At 40.5% G+C, this 26045-nt stretch overlaps 1 protein-coding gene across 2 annotated transcripts; it reads left to right on the top strand.

Moving 5' to 3' along the window:
* Positions 1-218: 218 nt before the first annotated feature.
* LOC122646853 (N-acylphosphatidylethanolamine synthase) lies at positions 219-19190 on the top strand. Of its 2 annotated transcripts, XM_043840465.1 has the most exons (5): positions 219-550; positions 2532-2659; positions 4470-4555; positions 5314-5451; positions 18738-19190. In XM_043840465.1, the coding sequence occupies exons 1-5, from the start codon at positions 339-341 to the stop codon at positions 19029-19031; spliced, it is 858 nt and encodes a 285-aa protein (XP_043696400.1). In that variant the 5' UTR covers positions 219-338; the 3' UTR covers positions 19032-19190. The 2 variants fall into 2 exon arrangements, with proteins under 2 accessions (XP_043696400.1, XP_043696401.1); XM_043840466.1 differs by lacking the exon at positions 5314-5451.
* Positions 19191-26045: the final 6855 nt, after the last annotated feature.

Genomic DNA, 26045 nt, shown 5'->3' with positions numbered 1-26045 from the left:
GCATGAGAACAGTTCATAGTTGTTCAGATGGAATCTACCCTCTGGGACCCACATGGAGTGGATTGAATGACTCGGTACGTGAACGTGAGCCCAACTCGGAAGCCAGGGTCGGATTTTGGGATCTGAATGTCTGATGCCCCACAACTGCCCCAAGCCCCAAGCCCCAAGCCAAAGCGTCTGCCGCTGGGCCCCTCTCTCTCTCTCTCACATTGTCATATGAACTCCCAAACCAGAACTTGCTCGTCATAGAAAATCTCGGGGCGAACTTGCCTCTCTATGCAGGCGGTCGCAGCAGTGGCAGTGGCTGTAGCGGTGGCGGTGGCGGTGGCATCATCAGCATGGGTGGACGGAAAATGGAGTGGGCAGGGAGGCCAAGCCATCTGCGAGGGATACCTCGGACGTGTGTGATCATGGCAGTGGGAGCATTCGCAAAGTTTGTTGGCAATTTTCTCAACTCCACCACTGTCTATAACGCCGAAACCCTAATCCGTCTCGTCCGGTCCCGACCTTCTGGTGTTCCCCTAATCACCGTCAGCAACCACATGTCCACGTAAATCTCTCTCTTTTCTTCGTTAGATACTTCACTCCGATTTGCAGAAAATAATGATTATTACATTACATTTCATTTCTGTTTCTCCATTCGAATCAGTGAATATTAAGTCAACCCACATTCTTTTTGGGTGTGAAATTGGTCTACAAGCTGTGAATTCCCATTTCAGTTTTGATTACATAAGACGATTTCAATCAATATACCATTTGCTAGTATACAGCTTTATAAAACCTTAAATGCACCTGTTGCGTGGAGACCTCCAGGAGTGAACCCTGCACATAGGAACAAACAAACAAGGGAGAAGAGTGCCGTTGAGTTCTTGTGGGGACTCTCCGATGCTTAAGTTAGGCTTCTCTTTACCAAACAGATAAAACAGTAAGAGTTTTTAGGTTGCGATCCCCTTTCATGGGATATTATCACCCTATTTATAGGGTTGATTTGGTGGAGTGATGTGGTAAAGAGAAGATCCTGATTTGACAGGAGATGGAGCACTCTTGGTTGTCAAGAGATGGAGTGTTCCTGAATATCAGGTAATGGAGAGTCACTATCTTATAAGGCGTCCCACTTGTCTGGGAGCCTTGTTTGGTGAGCATTCATAAATGCTCATAAATGCCGTTGTGGCGTAGGGTATGGTTTCCTTGTTGGATAACCATGCTAGCTGATAGCGACATGTCAGGGCATGGATACGCTTATTGACTTAATCGAAGTGGATCTCTTCATCTGACTAGCTGGTCAGCTGCATTGTGCTAGCCCCGTGCGTCTGGGGTGAACTCCCGTACGGGTACGACCCCTCGGTCTTTACTGGGTGGCTTCCTTCATGAACGCCACATGTCGTGTTATTACTGGGTGCCCATTTTTTGGTATAACAGCACCATAAGAATCTGATTTGAAAATGTGAGGATGCAGATTTTAACTTTATTTGTAATTGAGATCAACCGAGAAAGAGAAAAATAGTATGGTTACAGAAACTCCAGCAGGTTTTGGTGTAATGGGTTTTAAGATTCTATCAGAATTTGCTTGAATAAAATCCCTAAAATGTTTTGGTTTCACATTTTAGTTTTGGTTACAGTAGGTGATTCCAACCAATCGACTATTTACTAGCTTACAGCTTTATGCATAAATGCACCATAAGACTCTAATTTGAGGAAGTGAGAGTACATTATTGAACTTTATTAATATAATTAACATTAACTGAAAAGAGGAAAATAGAGTCTTTCAGAATGGTATCTGGTGCTGGCTTAATAGGTTTTAAGAGTCTCAGAAATTACTTCAATAAAATCCTAGAAAACAGTATGGGATGACAATACTGTTATTCGGGTGGAGTGTCAAAGAAGGGGCTGTATAAGATCATACTACCAGGACTAAAGCATAAGATTCAAAAAATTATTTAGTGGTCCCCCTTATTACCGTATGCAACTGTAGAATATCTATTTCTAATTTTCTATAGAATGGTGAATACCTCAAGCACCATGTTGTTTATCATGGTGAAATGTATTGCTGCGAGCTGTGATAATCTATCCCCTCCCCCCACCATACACACACCAAAAAAAAAGTATTGCGGTGGTATCGATGAATGCAAGCTACAAGTGATTCAAAAACAGTGTTGGAACTTTGGACTGCAGAGCCATCTTAGGTGTAAGACTCCAGGACTGTAATGTAGCAGCACCAAGAATCAACTTGACATATTTCATACTATTCTGACTCTTGATGACTAGATCTGGTACTCATGAAGCCACATGTATATACTATGTTTTTTTCTTTTACAAGCATGAGATTCTTGTTTATAGTGGTCAAAGTTTTAGTTAGGGGAGTTACTAAAGTTACAGTGTATGGTATAATGAAGTAATTGTTTGTATCATGGCCTTGAACTTGGTGATCTTTTCTGAATCATGTATATTGTAAAGCGGATCAGTACAGGCTTCTAAGGGAATGATTATAAAAACAGTTAGCATAATATTACTCAATTTATTATCTATAACAGGTTGGATGACCCTGTTATGTGGGGATTCAAGGGATTTCCCACAGCAGATGCCAAACTAGCTCGATGGGTGCTGGCTGCAGAAGACATCTGCTTCAAAAATTCAATTTTGACATATTTTTTCCGGCTTGGTATGGATACATTTGCTATATTCTGAAAATTTTCTTATTGAATTTACATTTTATGTGTGATGAAGTTTTTTGTTACTAGCTATTAGCATTTAGATGAATTGCCTGCATTGTTAGTTATTTATTGAACTTAGCAAAGCTGGAACATGCAATCTTGTGAACCTTTGAAGTTTTTGAAAGATTTCAATTAAAAAAGGGGGGGGGGGGGGGGAGGGGAAAGTTTTTGAAAGAGAACCCCTCCTCCCCAAATGTTTGAAAGATTCTCATTAAAATTTGAAGATACTTTTTACACATTGTACAGGGGATTTGGGAACAAAAATTTCCTTCTGTGATAATTAATGTGATTTTTCAGAATCTGAATTTTCGTAACTGAACATTTTAGTTGAATTGGCTGCATAATTAGTTTTGTATTCAGCTTAGCAAAGCAGCTAAATGCTCACATACAAATAGAAGTTTTCCTGGGAGAACTTCAAGCATGCAAAGTATTTGAAACATTCCTTTAAAAAAAAAAGGGCGTACCCAGTGCACAAGGCTCCTGCCACTGCGGGGTCTGGGGAGGATCATAATGTACATAGCCTTACCCCTGCTTTAGCAGAGCGGCTGTTTCCAGACTCGAACCCGTGACCACTTGCTCACAATGGAGTAACCTTACCATTGCACCAAGGGAGGGGAGTTGGGAACAAAAATCTTCTTTTGTTAATTGAATTTTCAGCAAAGAACTGTTATTGGGTGAAGACGAGATTTCTAGGTTCCAACACAGCTCAGCTCAACTCATTATCCCAACTATTAGGGAACATCTACAAGAACCCTGTATGCCATTCCACACTATTTTGGGCTATCTTTTAACACCTCCAATGTGCCTCATTCTTCCTCCATGCTGATGTATTTTTTGGTTCTCAATACTCTTGGCCAAAATATCCCATTTAGTTTCCTTATATTGTCACCTTGTGGTGTTACTCTGACGTTCCATGCAATATCTTCATTTCTTTTTCTAACTTTCATAGTCTTGGCACTCGCCTATGTCAACATCCTTATCTCACTGACTCAGTTACACTCTTATGTATGTTGCTTCTTTATCTCAGAATTAAATTTCATTTTGCTTGCCATTTTAGATTCGTGATCAAAACGAAATTTTCTAATATTTCAGTCTTTATTTTCGGTGATGATTAAAGCTCAGGTTTGCAGTAGTGGGGTGTCATGTAGGAGTTCCTTTCACAAAAATCTTGGAACAAATGCTTTAAGCTTGTATCTAAACATGGGTGATAAAAAACTTCAACCAGCCAAAATGTTGGAATTAGCTGAAATTCTGGAAGCCCAAAAATGAAAGATTCCAAGTTCTTTAATCATAATGGTTTGGGGACTTGAACAGAAAACTGACCAACATTTTGGAAATTGAAATGAATTTAATAACTAGGTCTCGTGTGCTTTTATCTTTTTTAATTTTAGTTTTACTTGTCAGTGTAATCCTTCTTCATTTAGGACAAGTTTTTAAGTTTATTTCCCACAATCTTCTACTTAATTAAAAATTTGTATACACATCTAAACTAACATGATGCTAAACCTTGAGGGTTTCAGTTGGCCGTCAGATTGGGCTAGAGTGGAGTGCTCATCTCTGTGGTTAGGGTTGTGCTAAATTAAGCATTTCTTTAGTTTCCAATCTCAGCATCAGTACATCTTGTTAGTTTTGTCCTTGACTTCTGAATATTGCTTGCTTTTGCTCTTTAAATATTTATTTGTTGAGTTTGATTATGATGTTGTTCATCAAATGCATTTGTCTTGAGGTTGGATTTCTAAGAAGTAGTCAAATGCACAGGGAAATGCATACCCATAACCAGGGGTGCTGGAATTTATCAGGAACACATGAATGAAGCTCTCGAGCGCTTGAGTGATGGAGCCTGGGTATTCGTTTATTATCCTGTGATTTGCTTGCCTTTATATCGTTCTCTTCCAATTTAAGATTTCTGTTTGCTGATATCTTATTATAGTTTATCAATAGGAATGGTATTTGTGCATGACTATGATGGATCCTCACAATATTATAATTAGCCAAAACAGCTTGGATCAAAGTCCTATGCAGGTTTTAGCAGATTGTTGATTATATTGTACACCTCAATAAGGCACACGTATCAGCTTTCTGATTGTGGACTATCTTATCGTTGGTTGGCTGATACCCTAGGTAGCGTCTTTTCATATGTGAGAATTCATGACAGTCCAGGTCCTAATTTTACACCCAGTGTACATGCATGGTTGGTTGGCTGATACCTAGGTAGCATCTTTTCATATGTGAGAATTCATAACAGTCCAGGTCCTAATTTTACACCCTGTGTACATGCAGGGGTGTGAGGCACTCCAATCAGATGTTTCCACTTCTTTTTGGTCTCCGATTGATTCAGACATGAGCAAGTGAACCAACTCTTCTCTTGACCATTGGTGATATTTGTGATTGATCATCTGTGAGAAGTTGGTAGAGTGAATGCTTAAGAAATGAATGTGTCAATTGTGAATCCCATTGCTCAACACCTGCCACATATGCTTACGTGTAGTTTGTTGGCTGTTTATGAGAATTTACTTTTTATAACTTCTTATTATTTATATGAGTATTTTCTTTGATTCTAGTTTCTAAGCCCTTTTCAAATTCATTCTTATTCGAGGAGCAGTTGCATACATTTCCAGAAGGAAAAGTGTGCCAAGAAGATGCACCAATCAGGCGATTAAAATGGGGAACTGCCAGCCTCATTGAACGTGCTCCTGTAACCCCAATAGTTTTGCCAATTGTACATTCTGGTTTTGAGAAGGTACTCTTTAGATCTTTCTCGGTTCTCTTATTTTTTGTCTGAAAACTTGTTGGATTACATGTAAACCACTTTATTCGAAATGAATATCTTTGGAGGCTAGTATTTTATTTTTGAACTTTGAGTTTTGACGAAACAGATCAAATTTGATTTCCTCAATGGCTGGTGCTTTATAATTATGAAATCCAACATATATGTCATACTTGGAGGCCCTGCCAAGGGCCCAATTTTTGAGAAACATTTGTATTTAGGTGGTGAAAAGGTTTTGTTTTTCCTGAACAGAACCTCAGAAAACACTTTCTCTGATTCCGTCCAAATTCTGGACCCAATGACGGCTGAGAGCAGATTCAATCTCCAGATGGCTCTCGTCCCCCAAAAAATTAAACCGAAAATCCAGATGGGCCCTCTTCTTCTTCTTCTTCTTCTTTGTATTTCTTAATTCCTTCCATTCAATCAAACAGTCTCCATCTCTTATTCTATCTCTACTTCTCTCTTCCTTTCTTTTACTGCATTGATTTCTTTCCTTGGAATGTTTTCTTGTAGATCTGAGGTGGATCATGTGAGAGGTTCAATTTGGAATTGTGTCAAATTGAATGTGTTAAGATATGTACCACGATAGGGGGAGTGTTCCTATCGTGGTTTCCATTGTTGCTTTGTGTCTTTAATTGTTAGTAGAGTTAGAAGCAGTTGTCAGTTTCCTAGTCTAAAAATTTTCCTGTTTAGACTAGGTTTAGTTTCTTATTCAGATTACAATTATATTTAAAGTTTATAAATAAAGACACAACCCACGATCAATCACTACAGACTGAATCTATCGTGGTTCAGTACATCCTCTCTCATTGTTCTTTCTCTCCTCTCTTCATAGATTCTGGTTTGCTTTCTATTTTGTTTTGTCACATGGTATTAAAGCGATGAAGAAGAAGAAAAATTCTCAAGTCTGAAAAAAGAGAGTTTTCTGCTGTTTCGATGAAGAAGGAAAAAAAATAAATTCTGATTACTTGCATTTGTTGCTTTGTTGGTTCAATTTGCTGCTACTGCTATCGACATGCTGTCACTGCTATGATGATTTTCTGCTATTGTTTGCTTGATTTTCCTTCGTGTTCATGCTATTGCCGCTGCTATCAACATGCTATTAGGAACAGTGTCAAATGAACCAGGGATATTGAACCAGGGTTTTTTGTGCTTTGAATCTGATATCAGATCGTATGCTGCTGATTTCATATGGGTTTGTTGCCGAATCTCCTCTTCTTTTGTGAAAACCTTGGTTCTCAATAGTTGCTGGTAGCTTATTTTTTGATCGAAGGTTGAAGAAGATAGGCGTAGACTCTTCATCTCGAGCATGTTCTTCCTTGGTTACCGCCATCCCCTTTGTTGCCGACTGCTAAGTTTGTCCCATGGTATTTGTGATTTGCATTAATGTGTTGCGGTTGGTTTTCATCAAGCCCTTTAGTTGGGTTTATTTTTTGTTTTTTTAATTTCCATAATTCCCCCTTTGTTTTCTTATAAGACAACCCCAAATTTATTTAGCCTTTTCCTATGTCATCATTACCAAACTTATTTAGCCTTTCCCTATGTCATCATTACTTTATTTGAGTTTCCATAATTACCCCTCCCATTATCATTAAGTCCCTCATGTCTTTAATTTAACTTTGCTTCCAAGATTACCCCCTGGTCAATAATTATAAACCTCTTCCATATCCTTAGCTCCTTATCTTACCTAGTAATCTTTGAAAAATCTGGTTTATTACAATATTGCCACTAGTTCTTAAGTTTGAACCAATTTGTCGATTGGTTGGGGTCCATAAGCATCCAAGTTGGGTTTTGGATCCTCGGATGACATTATTTGTTTTTTTTTTGGTTGGGTAGTCCCATTAGTGTGGCCAAAATTTACAAAATTTCCATTGGGTTTATATATTTGCCATAATATTGCTTTGGTGGGCCCTCAATCGCATCAGTTTGGATTTACAATTTTTTTGATGATTGGTACTTGCATGAAAATTATTTGCTATTGTGAGGGGAGATTGGAAATTTTTTTATTAGAGATTATTTGCAACTATTATTGATTATGGGATTTATTGTGATGCTTATCCTTCGCAATGCTATTTATTGTTGTCATATGATAGTGGAATTTTTTTATTGCATCCTTTGCATTATTTGTCCATGTGTAGGATTACATGCGAGGGGAAGATTGGAGTTATTATCTGCTCAAATTGTTAGTTGAAGATTAATATTAGTTTTTTTTTCTACATCTGTAGCAACAAATTTATCTATGAAGATGGTATTTAGCAAGAAAGCATATTTATTTGGTTTACAACAGCCTGATGCTATTTGGTCCTTAACAACCTGATGTTGAGTTACTTGGTCTACAACAACCTTATGTTGTTTGGTTCACAGTAACTTGATGTTGTCTGGTCCCCACTAACCTGATGATGCTACTTGGTTCACAATAACCTATACTGCTTATTAATCAATATAATTTTTTATTTGAGACCTTTGTTTGGGGCTGTTGAAGTGCCTTCCTTGAGAAGGGCTTATGATATAGCTATTAAAGCTGCACTATTATCTGTCTTTGTTTGAGTAGATTACTACTTATTACTTGCCTTTATTAGGAAGAGCTTATGACGTAGTTGGTGGATGTTGCACTTTTATCTTTCTTTGAGAAGATTACTACCTACTACCTGTTGCTTATGATGTAATTGTTGGACTGTCTCATGTTAGCATGTGTACTCCGTTGTGGGAACAAATAGTAGGGTTAGTCATTGGGGGTCTGCTGGGTTCCGATGAGTTCATTCCGGAACTAGAGGGTTTCCACCGTAGTAGGAATGGTTTCGCTCGGGTGACCAACGTTTGGTTATGTGGTTCCGGGACCGAGGCTAACATTCTATTACAGTAGCACTTATACCTCATGAGACTTAGTATTGTTGTTAGAAGCATACTTAGTTTTAGGTCATTCATCATGGACTATTTGCACTTGCTTGTGTGTTTCCCTTGCTGAGCTCAGTGGAGTTCACCCCTGTGGATATCCTTATTTTTCAGATGACTTGGTTACTTCTGGTGGTGGATTTGCTGCGCTGGAGTTTGAAGTGCACGATGCTTTGTGCGCATGTGATGATTGCGCATTCTCTTGATCTTGGCCTGACAATCCAGGCTATCTCCCCACTCTTTTGTGCTTATAAACACTTTTGTATAGTTATAGTATAGTTTCTTGTATAGTTTTAGCTTGTGGTACTTTGAGAACTGTATAGTTGTATCACAAGCTTTATCCTTTATATAAATGAAATATCACTTAGACATTTCTTACTACTGATGTTACCTCTATTATTTAAATTGTTTCCACTGCCTCTGATTACTGTATTTGTGAGATATGTTTGTAAATGGAGTACTGCACTTGCGATCCTGGGGGATTGGTTGGATGTCTCTAGTCACACTTGACCCTTATTAACCGGGCCGGGGTGTGACATTAGCTACGTAGGATATTTGGATCCCAATTCTTCTTAGTTTCCTAGTTAGAGAGTTGGTCTTTATTTTTAGGATTCTTTTATTTCTCTTTATATATGATGTAATTCCCCATCGATGGAGACAGATTTGAAGAATGAATTGAGCTTATGGTTTGAGTAGCCTGAGGGCTTTGTGTGTGTGCACTCTTTCCCCCCCCCCCCTTCTTCTTATGCGATTTCTTCTCTCTTCCCCCCTGCAACTCTGATTTCTACCAAGTTCCCCTCTTCTCCTCACTGGCCCTCCACCAAGGATTGTGCTAGAAACTGAAGGATATCAACTATATCTTATATCTTCGGAAAAAGGTTTACGATCTTTAATAAAGGGTGTCCTAGAGTTGGCAAAAGAACTGTCATGTCTCTGTATTGATGAGATCCATCGAGTGCTAGTAGATATAGTTTCTGCTGCAGCGAATGCTATACCAGGTCTTGGAAGATATCCCCCTTTTAAGCGAGAGGTTGTAGCAATTGCAAGTACTGCATTGGATGGGTTTAAGAATGAGGCAAAGAAAATGTTAGTTGCATTAGTTGATATGGAGCATGCTTTTGTTCCTCCACGACACTTCATCTGTCTGGTGCAGAGGAGGATGGAAAGGCATGACCTGAGGAAGACCAGAAGAACTGACAGTAAAAAAACCAGGGCAAGAAGCTGAGCAAGATGTACTAAACAGGGCAAGTAGTCCCCAAACAGGAGCTCAGCAATCTGGAGGAAGCTTGAAATCAAAGAAGGATGGACAAGAGATATCGGCTTTGAAGACTAGTGGACCTGGTGGGGAGATAACAACAGGCTTTTTATTGAAGAAAAGTACAAAAACTAATGGTTGGAGCAGAAGGAAGGAGTTAACAGGAGTTTGGAAATCTGTTGAGGTGTTTAGTCAGGGATTATGAGAAGACATGGCCTTTTATCCTTGACATTGTTGAGTTTGCCTACAAAAGTTCTGTGAACAAGACAACGGCACGTACACCATTTGATATTTTACTTGGAGTTCAGCCAGGGCGTCCTATCGACTTTGTTCCCTTACCCCCTCAAGCTTAGGTAAGCCTTAAAGCCGATGAGTTCTTGCACCATATTACTGAGGTACATGCTGATGTTCGACGACGCATTGCTCTCAGCAATGATGTTTACAAAGCTAATGTTGATCGTCATCGACGCTATGTGGACTTCGAGCCTGGAGACATGGTCATGGTTCATGTTAACCCTAAGAGACACCAACTGGGTGTCAATAGCAAGCTCCATCCTAAGAAGATGGGTCCATACAAGGTGCTGAAGCATATTGGACCTAATGCTTATGTGCTCGAGTTGCCTACTAATATGAGCATAAGCAATATCTTCAACGTGACTGATTTACATCTCTATGGGGGACATCACTCAGATGATGATGGTTCTAAACACATGCTGAGGCTGCCCCAACCCAAATCACCCGCTAAGGACAGCATTGAAGATGTCTTGGCTGACATGCACAAGATCACCCAACATGGTGGCAGTTACCATGCTTTCCTAGTCAAGTGGAAAGATCGCCCACGCCATGTCAACACTTGGATTCACGCCGACAACTTCAAGAGGCTCGACCCTGATTTATGAGTTGTACATGTCCTTCACCCTTTTCAATCTAGGGAGAGCTGATGCAGATCTGAAGACTTATGTCCGATAGAAGAAAAAGAAGTCCGAACAGTCCAAGTAGTTGTTAGAGTTGTTAGTAGTTAGTAGATTTCTATACTTAGTTTATTTAATGTAATTTGCAATGGTTCAATTTAAGTGGAATAAGTAGTTTTTAGTTTATTTTGGTTTAGTGGTCATGTGACACTTTAAGTGACCACATGACTTTGTTTTAAGTCATCCACTCCTCCCCACAGTTTTCATAGGGAGGAAGTGAATTGTAATTAGAATCGGCCAGGGGTTTCTACTCCTAGGCTGAATAGGAAATAGGCCTTATGGCCCTTATAAAAGGAACTTCGTGGGGGACTTCTTACCTCACAATTTTGAAAATTTATTCTTCAAGGCTGCTGCTGCAACTTGTCTTCTCCAAGGAGAATTGTCTTGTGTTTGATCAAGGCTGACAGAATCGGTGTTTGATCCGATTGACACCTTGCGGTAGGAAGCCCTGGTGGTTCGTGGTTACTTTAACTTCTTCATTCACTGTTCTACATTCAAGTTCTGATTTCAAGAGTTATTCTACATCAACAAAATTTCTGTTCAAGTTGCTCTTCATCAACAAGTGTGAACCTGAATCTGTAACCTAACCATTCTCGTCTTCTCGTCTAGACCACCCACAACCAACATATCCTAAACCCACCATCAAAACCCTACCAAAGTTTGACTGAGTGCTCCTCTGACCCCTTGGAGGACTTGATCCTGATCTGCTCCCATTCTGTCGAGCCAAACCCTAATAGTTCCACTCTTTCCTCTTTCCAAACCCTAACCCTAGACTCCATCACTTGCTGCCGATTCTGTCCAGCAGTCTTAAGCTTGTTATTTGTTAACAAGACCTTCACTGGAAGGCTCCTACATATCATCTAACCATAACCCTAACCCTAAATCTAGCCTTTTCCATTAATTTAACCCTAACCAAGTCACCCTTCAAAGAACAGATTCTGGTTTTGTCTTCTAGTTTGATTTCTTCAATCTAGAACTACATTAACAACCCACGATCAATCACTACAGACTGAATCTATCTTGGTTCAGCACATCCTCTCCCATTGTTCTCTCATTCTTCTCTTCATAGATTCTGGTTTCTATTTGGTTTTGTCACAGAATGCTTCTTAAAATTTATGGTTCAGGTCACAAGTTAGGTTCAATTAAGACTATAGATTTGTAATTCAGGTTTTAGGCTGAAGAGATGGATCTTTTAGTTATCTGGTGCTTAGTTATGAAATTCATTTTATTTTGCCGAAGAACCCAAAACATTTCATTTCGTTGGTCAAATTGTTTTCTTTTTAGGATTCAGTATTTTCAGCTGGTGTCGGTGGTCTCAGATTATTTCAAGCATTTCAGCTTGATTTGGTATTTTTTGTCAAAATACAAAATAATCATGGATTTAAATGTTTTTCCTCTGATTTGAATGTTGTGGATTTCTACTAGTTAGTTTTCCCCTATCTACCATGGATTCTGTTCTTGGAATCTCTCTCTTTCTGTTTTTTTTTTTCCCCCCAGATTTGAAAGGGTTCAACTTCTAGCCCTCCCCTGTTACCTAGCCAGCAATGCTGACTTCATCCCCATCATGTAATCTCTGGCAGTGGGAACCTAACGTCGCATATCCATCCTACTCTGCGATCTCCCAACTGTGATCACGACCATGGTCACTGCTGTTATGCTCTACTGCTTCTACGTCTTTACTTTCTTACTTCCTGGAGTGTTAACAGAAGAACTAAGGATTGGCCCTTGTTCCAAGGAGACTGTGATGACAACTGTGGTTTTTTACTTATTCCCCCACAATTTTTAAAGTGGTAATGATGTAGAACAAAGGTCCATGGGTAGCCCCAGGAACAAGGCCCCAAAACCAGCCCAGTATCGTTGTGGGATTCAACTGCTGTGGGAGACAACCTGGTCTGCTGATGTTGCGGGTTTTTGTTGGTTTGATGGAGCACCTCATAAGGCAGTCCAGTCCAGATTGCATGGGGGATTATAATCTCTAATTACCAGATTTGGATAGAGTATCGGCCAGCAGTTTAATAGAGATATTTCCCAGATTTCCTTGTTGGTTAAGGAGGAGATAATGTCCAGAAAGTGTGGGCCCCATGGCCAGCTGTATGAAGAGCAAGTTGAAGGCCAATTATTAATTGCGTGGAGGGAATATGGAAATTTCTTTCAGCTTGCATGGTCCTATATGTTAGGATTCAGTTATGCCTTGTGTGGGGGGTTTTATTAGACTAGAAAAGTTTCTACTTTATAGGGTTGTTTTTATGTAATGGGTAGTTTCTATTTTTAGGATTCTTTATTTGTTACTTAATCATAGTTGTCATGGCGCCGCCATGGCGCCGCCATGGCGTCTGGCGTTGGGAGAGGGGGCATATCGAGCTACGCCATGGTGGATGTCAATATATCGTCGATATGGCTTCCATGGCGACGCCATGGCGTCGCCATGGACGCCATACCACGATATGTTGGCATATCGGTCGATATTTGTACATATAAAAGTTAGATTAAAATTTTTTTTTAAACCATTTAATAGCTTAGATGCTTTGCTCCAAATCACATACACTAAAGAAAGACTATTGCTATCAAGCTCAAAACAGGTTAGCCTATCATTTGATTTTTACTATTGCTTTCAATTATTTGATAGGTTAATCTATATTTTCAATTTTTCATACTTTCATATACACTAATGGATATTAGTTACACTTTCATGAATTAAACCATAGTGGCATAGTATATTAGTAGTAGTGTAGTACACTTTCATGTTGATTTTTGATGTTATAGGACATATATTATAGCATACTAAATGACATTAAAAATACAGAAAATAAAAAATTAAACATGGTCGACATGCTCGCCATGGCAACGCCATGGCGGGCGACATGTCGATATATCGACGTGACACCCTTCCACCGACTTGGATCGCTGTGACGCCGTGACAACTATGTACTTAATTAAATTGCTACTTGGATTTTATTTTATTTTTAGAAGACTTTGGTTGTAATCCATTACTATTAAATAAAGAACAAGGCTGAATACAGCCCACGGTTGAGTTGGAGAAAATAGTGAGTTTTTTAAGGCCATTAATGGCTATGAGAGACAGGTACGATGAGAGGCCATGGGTGAGAGACCCCTATCCCCCTTCTATCTATCCATCTTCTTTTACTTTCCAATCAATCTGTGTTTGGTGATCTTCTGCAACCTATAATTGATCACGGTAATCTACTGCTGCTGAGGTTACAATCGATTGTTGATTAATTGGCTGAGATCCTGCCTGGGGCTAGGTCCTTTGTGATCCAGCTTGACATTAGGTTAAAGTAAAAAAGCCCTCAATCTCACAACCCACATTTTTTTTTCCGAGGAATTGGAAGAGTGATTTTGAATGGCTGGACCTTAAATCTAAATGGGCTGGACTATATATGTTCTTCGGCTGTATAAACATTAAATATCATGTCTTAATTTATATAATATATATAGCATATATTACATTAATCTAATATATATCTGCTTTATTTATATTTTTTATAGTCAATTGGAAAGTTTTAACGAAGAATTTAATGAAATTACCGAAATTTTGAATTACTTCAGCTTCAGAGCAAAACTGAATGACAACCAAAATGAAATTTACAACTAAAATATGGAGGGTTTTCACCATTGGTCTTGATATTGTATTGTGTGGAATCAAAGGGAAAGAAGTAAATGTTGAATTTGAAAATAATCGTTTCATCTTTTTGTAAAATTATGATCTTTGGATTTCTTTTTTTTTATTTCTAATGGAATTTTACATTTCTCCTCTCATTCTTTCTCTTCTGTCATATTTGTCGCAACTGTATTGACATAGTGAATGATGAGAATTATCTGAAGAATGAATGGGTGTTAAAACTTAAGATTTAGAAATGTTTTGAATCAAGGATCCTGAAGCCTTTCTTGATTATAGTTCCTTCTTATTGGAAAGGCACTTTTCATTTTTTAGATTTGTTTATATTTGAGTTTGTTTAGATGCTTGTGCCTTTTATTTCTAGGGAGGAGGGGAGTGGGTAGGTTACCTTGGGGCAGAAAGATCACAAACCTCACAGCAGCTCTATCATCTTCCTCTCTTGGTTTTATTCATTCATTGCTTTTGGTGTAGATTCTTTCTTTTAACCTTGGAAATCCTGCAATGTAGACACATCCTTGTCCTTGTGGTTTATATTTGCATTAGATGTAGTTACAATATTAAGTGCTTAAGTGTAGGATAAAATGAGGATGTAATATCACCACAAACTATATGAATGCTTAATAGGTGGTAGCAAGTGCACACACACACACACACAATACTCACAATAAAAAAAAGGGAAAATTTCTGTCACTCTATACTTATTTTATATTTACTCAACTCCCCTACTCAAATTTTGACATCTAATTCCCCCACAAAAATTAAACTCCTACCTCTCCTTCTCCTTCAGTACTTTAAAATACCTAAACTACCCCTTCTTTTCCCATGTTAACCGGTTGATTCCATTTTTTATTTTTATTTAATTCCTTATTTATTTCATTGGACCCACATTCTTCTGTCTCCATAGAACCCAGCGAATTATCCACACTGCTTCCCTGCCTTCCTCTGTCAGCCACCTTGTTCAGTCCCTCTCCCCACTGCCGTCAGCACACCCCACCACCACCTCATCCCTCCTCCCTCCACCCCCTCCTGCCCTATCCCTGCTCTTCCTCTGCATCCCTCTCCCCACTGCCCTAGTTATAGAGGTTCACTCAATAGTGGAAGCGCTTCAGTCTGCATCGCCCAAAATCAAGGAAAAGGATACAGATTAAGGAGAGAGAGAGAGGGAACTGAACTCGATAAGAGGAGAAAAGAAGAATATGGAAACCAAAAGTAGAATAAAGTCAGGCAGCTACCTATAACGATAATGAGATTGGAGATGGGCTTCTTATCTTCTTCTGCAGCCTCGGCCTCTTCTACAACCTCTGTGCCGTCTTCAGGAGGAGCTGATGTAGTCCTAGGTAGGTAGAAGACTCACTAGGAGCCAGTACTACAGGATCTGCTATGAACAGGCTGTCCGATTGGTGTAAAATATGGAATTAGGTCAAAATTAGGGTTAGGGTTAGGATTAGCTTAGGGTTTGAAGGGTGGGATATGCTAAGCAGGTGTCGGGGAGTCTATCAGTGAAGGTCCAGTGGTGGTTTGATAAGCGGAAGGGTCAAAAGTTTAATGGCAGCAAGTTAGGGTTTCAGGTTTCGGGTTTTAAAGAGTGAAATGAGGGATTCTAGGGTTTTTAATGGGAATTAAGGAGGGGGCTTTGGATCGAGTTCTCTAGGGGTGGAGATGAGCACTCGGCCAAAGTATGGAAGGCTTTTGATGGCTGGAATTGTCTGGACAGTGTTTTAGGCTTTTGGGGTTTAATGAAGTTGAGGGAATTTAGGGTTTTTGAGGATAGGATGGGGCAGAGGTCTGGATCGAGTGGAGGGGGTGTACTGGGGATGCTATGGTTTAAATTTGAAGTGATTCTGATGGTGGGTTAGGTCTGTGAGTGATTTAGGTTATGCGAATTTGAAGAAAACAAAAGGGGGAAATTAGGGTTGGGATGTAGAGGGTTTCAAAGAAGAAGTAGGGTGATGGGGGTGCTGCCACACTTGCAGTGGCAGGGAGTAATCGGTAGCAGCTCGTAATGGCAGTAGCTTGAATAAAAATTGGATCTTGGAACTTGAAGAGAACCACTCGGGGTTCACACTGCAGAGTGTCGATTGGATTGGACTCCAACCCCACCAACGAACCACCCGGGCTTCACACCGCAAGGTGTCGATTGGATTACACACCAATCCCACCAGCTTTGATCATACACAAAGCAAATCTTCAGTAGAAGAACAGTTGCAGCAGCTTGCAAGAGGGAAACTTCATAAACAGTGAGGTAAAGAGGAGCCCCACGGTTTGCCTTTATTTATAATGGCCAAAGGCCCAAATTCCTATGCAGCCTAGGAATAGGAAATCCCTAATCCTTGGTTGAGTCTAAATACAAAACACGCCCTCTCTAAAATTCGTGTAGAGGTGTGGACCCTAAAATAAAACTTAAGTTAAAAAGATTCTACCCTAAAAGAATATTCTAAAATCACTTAAATTGGACCAATGGTTCAACCGGTTCAATTTAAAGCACTAAAACATGAAAATAAACTAAGTATAGGGCTAATCCCGTATACAACTTATGTACCTCAATTGTAGGCCCATAAAAGTGGCCTATTACATAGAAAACCCATGGGACCAAAGGCCCAACATGTCTATAACCCAACCCTAGACTTATTTCTAGGGAAAGAAGCCTAATTTGGTGATAAACCTGCATCAGGAGCCATGGCACTGTTGGCATTCCAGGCTCTGATTGCAGAACAAAGAAGAGAACTCTAATATTTAATTCCAAGCTCTCTTCGCCTCTGCTAAGCCTGCCCGCCTTCACCTCTTCCTCTTCTCACTCAACCCTCCCCCTCCCGCTGAAGCCAAATCCGACTGCAATAATGACATCTTCGAAGAGTTACACAGGTTGTTAGCTTGCCTTTCATGCTGTAACAGATCTATCAAGTTGCCGGTGGAGGAATGCGTAGAACCACCACCAACACCTCTGTTGCCGGAGGTCACCCATCCTCACCCTGCACTGCAGGTGCGGGGTAAATGCTTGCGTGTGTTTTATATATTTGTTTCATCTTTTAAGTACTGTACAGCCCATTGTGTGTTAATTAAGTTTTTGAAATGTCAAACTACCATATGAAAAATCGGCTTGCTCTGTTTCAGCTTCTACTTGGGTCCTGAGAAGAAGACAATTGAGTAATATCAGAACCATTTTTTCTAACATTAATGCAAAGAAGAATTCCAGATTTCTTTAATTTCTTGAAGCTCAAATAAAATGAGAGAAAAAGTCATCCCAGGAAAAGATGAGAATGCAATGGCCAAGTACGGTGGGCTGGTGGTATGTGACAATAGGGGCGGCGTTTGGTGCATAGTGAGGATAGGTGAGGGCAGTAGGAGAGAGATGAAAGGGAGGAATAACAGGGGTCGAGCCGGAGGGGTTGCAGGGGGTAGGGGTGGAGGGAGGTGGTTGTAGGGGGTGTGGAGGGTGGTGGGGAGAGAGATTGACCACAAGAGCAGGGGTGACAGGGGAGGGTAGGGAAGCAGGGGATGGGGCAGAGGGCAGGGGATGGAGGGGAGAGGTGAGGGGGGTCGCAACAGCAGGGCAAGGTGAGGGGTGAAGCGGCAGGAGATAGTTCACTATGTTCTACAGATAAAGGAGAAGAAAAAGAAGAATGTGGGTCCCATAGAGTTGAATAAAAATTTTAAAAATAGGACCAATCAGTTCATATGGAAAAAGGAGGGGTTATTTGGGTATTTTTAAGTACTAGGGGAGAAGGAGATGAAGGAGTTTACTTTTTGGGGGGAATCAAATGTAAAAGTTTGAGTAGGGGATAAGTATAGGGGAGGGAGAAATTTCCCCTCAAATAAATATATAGATAGATTAATAAATAACTATATGAATGCTTAGAAGTAGAGGGCGGACCTCGGCACAAGGGTTAGGTTGCTCTATTGCAACCTAGTGGCCGTGGGTTCAAGCTGGGAAACATCCTCTCCGCAAAGTGGCAGTAAGGCTGCGTACATTATGACCCTCCCCAGACCCCGCAGTGGCGGGAGCCTTGTGCACTGGGTATTTCCTTTTTTCAGTGCTTAGAAGTACCAGTTGAAGTTAGACTGCTAACAATGTTTTGCCTGAATAGAAGTTTTGGCATGTCTCCCTTACAGTAACACAAATGACTAGATTCAGAAAAAACTAGTGCTCCTACATGGTCTTGTCACAATTAATCCCAGTTCCCATCCTATATTCTTTTTTAGTTTTTTGCTTCTCCATTTTCTTTGAGCATTTAATCAAGTTTTTGGGCGATCACTCACAGTTGGATGTATTTATTGCTTGTCCTTTGTAGGAAGTTCTTGACAATCTCTTAGACCATTGAGTATTCTATCCCATGAAGTCTCATAGTTTTCATTTACATTAAGATTCATAATTTCTGTGGATAAGGATATGATGGTACAGAATATTCTGCTATGGTTTAACCTGAAAATTTTTGAATTTGTTAATCCTTTGAGGTTCCTTCATTACTTCTGGTGTTCTCATATTCTCTCTCCCTTGAGTTTTCAGGTGATGCCTGAGAAAGCTTTCTTTGGCAGAAGACTACCATTTCCTCTCTGCAATAAAGATATCAGAATAATTGTCGGAGAGCCAATAGAATTTGATCTTCCAAAATTGCGTGAGACAGCCATGTCCATGTCTACAGATTCATCTTTTCCCAGTATGGGATGGCCAACAGCATCCCCTCACAGACATGATGAAGCAGTACAGAGACGGCTCTACACTGCCATCTCTGAACAAATCCAAACAGTCATGGAGAGCTTACGAAGCTTCAGTACCAAATTTTTTAGATTACAAAGATGATTTATACATTAATTTTTTCATTTGATAATAAAGCAGATCCAGTTGGCTAATGAATTTTGACCATTCAAATTTTTTACTTCATGAGAGATCCTATAACCATGAATTATTTGTATTCCTTCCCTGTTTTTGCTTTCACAGTGAAATATTTATTTGGAAGATTGAATGAAAAGATCAAAGACATCATATCTTTATGTAGTATATAGGCTTTTTAATGAATCAGAGTTACCACAATTAAATTCAAGTCCATCAGATGTTTAGGCCAAATGGGGGAAAATGAATTGTCGATTTGTTGAATGTGCCAAACACTCTATAACCCAAAATGAATTTCTAAATACTGCATAGAGACGGAGAATGCACATTAAAGACGTTACAGGATTTGGATCCGAGTCCCTGAAATCTTTAGGTTCTCTTTTTGTCGAGTCTCTTTTTGTAAATGCCCCCCGATGTGATTATTCCATCGATTATCAATAAATTATTTTTTTTTACATATACAATCTGCTTTACTCTTTACTTTCAGTTGATGTGGAAGATGATCTCCGTGATGATTATTTAAAAAAAAAAAAAACAACAAAAAAAAAAAAAATTGGTGCCGAAGTCTCGACAGTAAAAGTTTTTGAGTTTTCCAACCATCTGATTCCTTTAAAGAGCACCGAGCTTTGAAGGAAATTTTACCTCATCAAAACCAATTAAGGGAGACCATCCTTGGCCGCTAGCTATCCCAAATAAGTCTATGTGGTCTAAGCACAAGCCTTTTCTCCTCTTTCCTCTTCCACTGTAGCAAGATCAGAAGCGAAGCGAACCGGCGGTAGTTATTTGTTGTTAGAGGTAGCTTGCTTGTTTTCCAATTGAAACTTTTGTCTAATATTTTTTTTTTTTTCTACATCCATTCCTAATTGAACAAATTCTTGGTACATTTGTCCAAATGGCGGGATGCCACGTATTACATTGTGGCATATAGATACTAGGGGTTCTAAAGTCGAACTACGATGGTGGGCCAATATAATAACGACTCTCGATTCTCGAACAGTCTTGATATGGTTGGTTGGAGATGGACTACACTCTCAACGTTAAGCTTTGCAACAAACCTAATCTGCCTGAGAGAGATAACTAGCAGGTATAGTAAGAGATGGAAAGAAAAAACAAAAAAGGATAACAAAGCAATTTGAAGAATAACACAAAGAAGAGGCAAGCAACCACGAGAATTTCTCTAAGACCGAGTAGATCAAAATCCCACTTGAAGGCCCTAATCCTAGAAACCTAATATTTGGACAATTCTAGACCATTAAAATACAATGGAAAGTATGCAATATAAGGTGGGCCAAACAATTGAATTACGAACCTATATTTGGCACCTGATAATACATGGCATCGTCTCCCGTAATCACACTCAATGATTCCAATTAGTCTAGTTGGCATGCCACATGGCAAAAATGAATTTGAAAAACCATACAATTATTTTGGCCATGAGTCTCCTAGACGACATTGAATACACAATATCTTGGATGCATCAGATAGGAAATTGAAAAACCTCTATAATAATAGCAATAAAGAGTGACCCAGTGCCATAGTTATCAAGGTGTCCAGGATCCTTGGGCGACACTCCACAGATCCGTGGAAGGCCCAACGGATCCGACAACTTCAGGATTGACGAAGCCTTCATTCTCCATGATTCCTTTGGAATCTCTCCAATTATATGGTTGGAAGAAAGGTCAAGTCGTTATAATATAGATGAATTCCCTGCAAGGTCTGGAGGTATCCTACTAGTAATCTCATTGTTTGACATCTATAGGCTTGTGAGATTTGAACACTTTCCCCAATTTGATGTAATCTCACCAATTAATTTGTTATTGCTCATATCGATGTAATATTAATGTGGATATGAACCAAAAACTACTGTTATATTTCCATGCAGTTGGTTGTTATCTAGTCGGACTCTCAATAAGCTTGTGCAATTTCTCAAGCCTTTTGAGATGGGACCCGTAAAATTATTGCAACTTGTAGAGAAATGTGAAAAAGTGCCGGTTCGGTTCTCAAACAATATTACCAATAGTGTGTCGTCACATAAGCGTTGGGCTGTAGATCCCTATATGATGCATGCCGGTTTGAGAATAATAGGACATAAAAGAGTTCCCTTAGTAAGGTGTTCCTGTATACCTCCCACCACTCCTACAAGTAAGATGATCAAACGATACAACGGTGCAAGCCTCTTTGATATACCAAAAAGTACGGTGCTAAGAGTTGTGATTTCACCAAGGGTAAGTCGCGTGTCTACACACTGGGCCCAGGGTTATGCCACGAGGTGTAAGAATGAGGTTAAACCATGTGTTATTGGCCTGACCAACGGTGTGTGATAGTGTATGCAATACATGATGCAAGTTAGTGCAAAGAAGTTAGCATCCACAAGCATACAAAAAAATATATATGTTACAATAGTACAACATATATGCATAGCACGTCAAGAGTCTGACCTATTTTACACAAGTAGCTAATGTGAGGACAATGACATGGTGGGGGATCGCCACGTGTCCTGGACACTATACCTCAATAAAATTAAACAAAGAAAAAAAGTAACACCCCATGAAAGAGGTATACTGTTACACCCGCACCCGAGAGCCCGTTTGTTTATTTATCCTCGTGGTGTGTAGACTGTGCTGCCTTGTTTACCTGTGAGCGTTTCACCGTGATGGTCAAAGGGTAGGTTACTAAACCTATTTTATTGCTTGTTTACTTCGTATCGAAGTCCTTGAGGTGTGGGCCCAAGCCCGGACCTTTTTGATACTTTATCTGCCATTTCTATTGCATAGGATGCAGGGTCCTATGTGCATCCGACCTTGCATCCGATGCTGTTGTCGTGGCTATTTTGAGTAAGATCTTATGTGGGGCCCATATTGTCACACCCCTATCCCGACAAGGGATAAAATACAATATCAGGGTATGATTGGGGTGACACGCGTCATCCCACCTCACCGCCAGGATCTCGATGCAGTGGCCAACTCACAGTCATAAACCAATATTACAATACAATAATATCAGAGTGCGAAAGATAAAGGAATATTACATTTCCAACGATCATAAAATAAGCGGAAGCGTTTACAGTAGTTACCTCATGTTCACACGGCTAAGTGATACATAAATAGTTTGGATGGATATCCCGAATGACCATAGCATAACTACCCCAAAACAAGTATAATAATAAATATTTATACAAGGCACGTGGCCCCAAAAAAAACAAAAGAAGGGAACAAGTCCCAAGTATCAATACAGCCCGTAGGCACAATCATCATGGGCAACCATCGCCATGATCCTCAGTCACGGTCTCTGGCTCCACAATAATCATCTGCATCAAAATCTAAAAAGAATGTGTACACGGGGGTTAGCTCCACCGAGCTAGTGAGAGAGAAAAGGGGATGCACAATCACACAATCACAAATAGTCCATGGTGCATGCTATTATTAATTCATTTACCACCTAACACACAATGCTAAGTCAATGGGTATATGCTACTGCAATAACTCGGGAAGACATTGTGGATCCTTCCATTCTCACCACAATGCAACCTCAATTATTACTATGGAGCCCGCGCCGGTCGTAGTCATCACCACCCAGAGGCAGACCCCGATAACCATTACTACCCCTGGCCTGGCCTCTCTAACTCTCCACAGGCAGCAAGTGCTCTGGCTACCCAACACCTAAACCCCTGTTGGTAAGGGTCGTAGCATAGGGAACTGAGCCTAACCACAGATATACTACATGAATCCTATCGTGTTGAGAGGTACATCCGGGTGTGTCAACGTCCCATTCCATCTAACACCCGGGTACCAGCACAACACGGCGCATACAGCAAGAATGAGATGCAATATACAATTCCATCGTATACGGGGTTCCGGTGCATGATTTCCCGACCGTAACCCAACACAAATCCATATCATCCAAATCATCATCATCGAATAAGAATAAATGCAAATATGCAATCATGCTTGAATGATAATGTCACAATATAATTCATAAATGCATGAATAAGCAATAGTAAACAAGCTCAAACAATCACCCAAACCCACTCACCAATTACTTCAAATGGAGTTTGTATAAGCGCAACGATTCCCGCTCAAAATCACCCCATTGCACGTATGTTGGCGCCTATGGAAGTGAATAAGAGTGTGAGAGAGTGTAGGGGAGGCCTCATAGAGAAACCCCACCGTTTACATAAGTTATAAGCCTTAAAAACTGCATCGGAGGCAAGGTCGGAGGCAGGCCTGCTGAGTCCGACGTTGCCTCCGACCTTCCCTGCAGGCTCAGGACACATCGGAGGCAAACATCGGACTCACGCAGTCTTGCCTCCGATGCAACCCAAGTGTGATTTCAAGGTCTTTAAAAGCCCAGGGTTGTCCCATTTGGTTCTCTAAGCCTCAAGGGACAAGGGAGGGGTGTCTTGGAGTCTATTTGGGTCTTAGAAACACCCAACATTCAAAGATTTAAGGGGGTTTAAAGGATCAAAAGCTCAAAAATCCAGATTTGGGGTTTTCTTTGGTGGTTGAAGCTTTAGAATCAAATAGATTCAGCAAGAGGTCAAAATAGAGGTCTTTATAGGATTGTAATGAAAATGGGATAGCATCCTACAAGGGGAAACTACACATGGCTCGAGCTAACCCTTTGGGTTTCCAAAAAGAAATCCCCATCTTGGGGCTGCAACCAACGAACCACCCAAGCTCAAACGAGCAAGGGGGAAGAGAGAAAAATGGGGGAAAAGGGCACTTGGCTTACCTGGTTTGAGGTACACACGAGGTGCCCTCTTTAAAGCTCCAAACCCAGCAGCCGTTTCCTTCTTCTTCTTCCCTTCCTTCTCCTCCTTCTCCTCCTCTCTTCAAAGCTCTCCTCTCCTTTCACGATTAGGTTAGGAAAGAGAAAGAAAAAAGAAAGACTAAGGAATAGTCTTACCCCTCTCTCTCATATAGACTTCACATTTATTGGCCTATTTGGATAAGGCCTCATAAGTGTAACCTAGGGTCTATTTGGGTAGGGTCAAACATGGCAGGGCACCAATAGCACCTTAGCCACAGGGTCTCACCCACAAGGGTCCTTGTTAGCGGCATTGGATGCGGGGTCGGAGGCAGCCGGTAACCTTGCCTCCGATGCGAGTAGGAAGGTGGTTCCCACTATAAGAGGTCAGGGCCTTTGGACCACACTTCGAGGGCTTTGAGAGGGCAGTAAGCACACAACAAAATTTGGTCAACTACTTACCCCTGACATGTCAAGGTGCAACCTCCGTGGTCCCGACTAGTTTCCACAGGCAACCTCGTACTATGGTCAATATAGTCTGGTTTGACCACCAGTGAGAACAACTCACCGGCATACGTGGCGTGATAACTACACGTCACGGGGAAGAATTAATAATTAATTATACTCCTGGGTGCGGGTATAACATTCTCCCCACCTTACAAGAAATTTCGTCCCCGAAATTTGAGGCACTAGGGTCTCAAGTGATAAGGGCTGTTGGATAACAACATCCCAAGTCACCCACATCTTAAACTAAGTCAAAGGTCGGGTCAAGATGAGGCAGTGCCTACATGTCACAGCAAGTCAGGTTCCACAATTCTCTTTTCCTTATAGGGTCAAATTACCACAGGGGTGTGGTTCACAATAACCCTAGGAAAACAGGGTTCCAACTACTAAGTTAAGTCTCAAGGACCAAAGGTTCCCTAGATCTTCCAGGATCGGGTGATACCACTCTAGCCTTCGATACTCGGTCATTCTTGGGTTACAGGATTTAACCGTCCATGACCCAACATAGGGTTTACATTCAAAGGCTTTCACATCGGTTGTCTCATTACCTAACCCAACTTTAGAATGATTTGGAATATTGATGGAATCTCCTATTGTTCACTCCCAGTACGGAGGGAACGCATTTGATGATCCATTACCCCATTCATATCTGTCGTTGGAGAAGGTCTTGTTACATCCTTCAGTTTCAACTTTCACAACCTTTAAACCTATAACACAGTTATCCCACAGGAAAGAGTCCACATCAGTCCTCTTTCGAGAACCAACAACCTTTACTAGCTTTTGTCCAAGTCAACTCTTCAAGCAGTCTCCATAATTTAACCTATCCGGTCATTAAATTCATTATTCATTACCCTAAGGTTTGGTCAACCAAGGTCAGGGCTCCAGCTAGTTTCACAAAGAAGGTCGAGGTAAGTCATACTTGTAGTACCAGAGAATCACTCGTCACACAAGTCCAAGGTTCTAAGGGATATCTATATATATTTATAACACCAATATGTAGGCATAGATTCAATAATTACATTCAAATCCCTATGGACATATCTGTCATCTAGGTCAATCCACAAGAACAAGAAGTTCTCAGGTACGGTTCGCTAAGTCCTTTCTTTGGAAAGTCGAATCACGGTGTAGGACTTTCTCTATGAGTCTAAACAAGGTTTGGATGGACCAAGTAAAGTCCAAATAGAGTCATCACTAGCTTGAGGTGTTATGAGTGACTTCCAAATACACGTGACCTTCATGGCTTACTCAAATAAACAGCCCAAACCAGCCTATTACTTTCCTTTCCTAGTACCTACCCACAGGTTTAGATTCTACGCACCCCCTTAAGGGTCTCTACCCGCATAGATTTAGGTTTCCCTATCCATAAGGTTTGAGTCCTTACATTCATAGGGTCTAAGGATCTTCATCCTCAAAGGTAACTCTTCTTCCTTTATGTAAGAGAGGAGTCACAACGGTTACCAATGCCTGCTACTTTTTATTAGCTGGCCCAGTCAGGTACAAGTCCTAACCTCTTTCAATTCAAGGTATTGACTAGACTTAGGTGGTTCCCACCAATGGGTCACACAACGGGGTGTCCGATCTAGGGTATAGGCACATAATCATCACATATAAGTGTGGTCAAAAGGTCTCCAAAATAGGCTCAAAATCTTAAAAGAAAATCGGGTGGACTCACAAGCGACGTCAGCACTCCGGGTGCGTTCGTGGCTCCTCCGTGAAAATAGGTAGAGCGGATTA

Source organism: Telopea speciosissima, chromosome 11, assembly GCF_018873765.1.
Source record: "Telopea speciosissima isolate NSW1024214 ecotype Mountain lineage chromosome 11, Tspe_v1, whole genome shotgun sequence".
In the NCBI taxonomy this organism is placed as follows: Eukaryota; Viridiplantae; Streptophyta; class Magnoliopsida; order Proteales; family Proteaceae; genus Telopea; species Telopea speciosissima.
Note: the sequence above shows the minus strand (reverse complement) of the source record. Positions and strands in the feature narration are given on the sequence as shown.

Bases quoted from the DNA above. Each gene is read 5' to 3' on its own strand.
- LOC122646853 (XM_043840465.1), top strand. From the start codon at position 339: ATGGGTGGACGGAAAATGGAGTGGGCAGGGAGGCCAAGCCATCTGCGA. The intron at 4,556-5,313 runs GTATTCGTTTAT...TTCGAGGAGCAG, and splicing joins GCTTGAGTGATGGAGCCTGG to TTGCATACATTTCCAGAAGG. The intron at 5,452-18,737 runs GTACTCTTTAGA...TTGAGTTTTCAG, and splicing joins TACATTCTGGTTTTGAGAAG to GTGATGCCTGAGAAAGCTTT.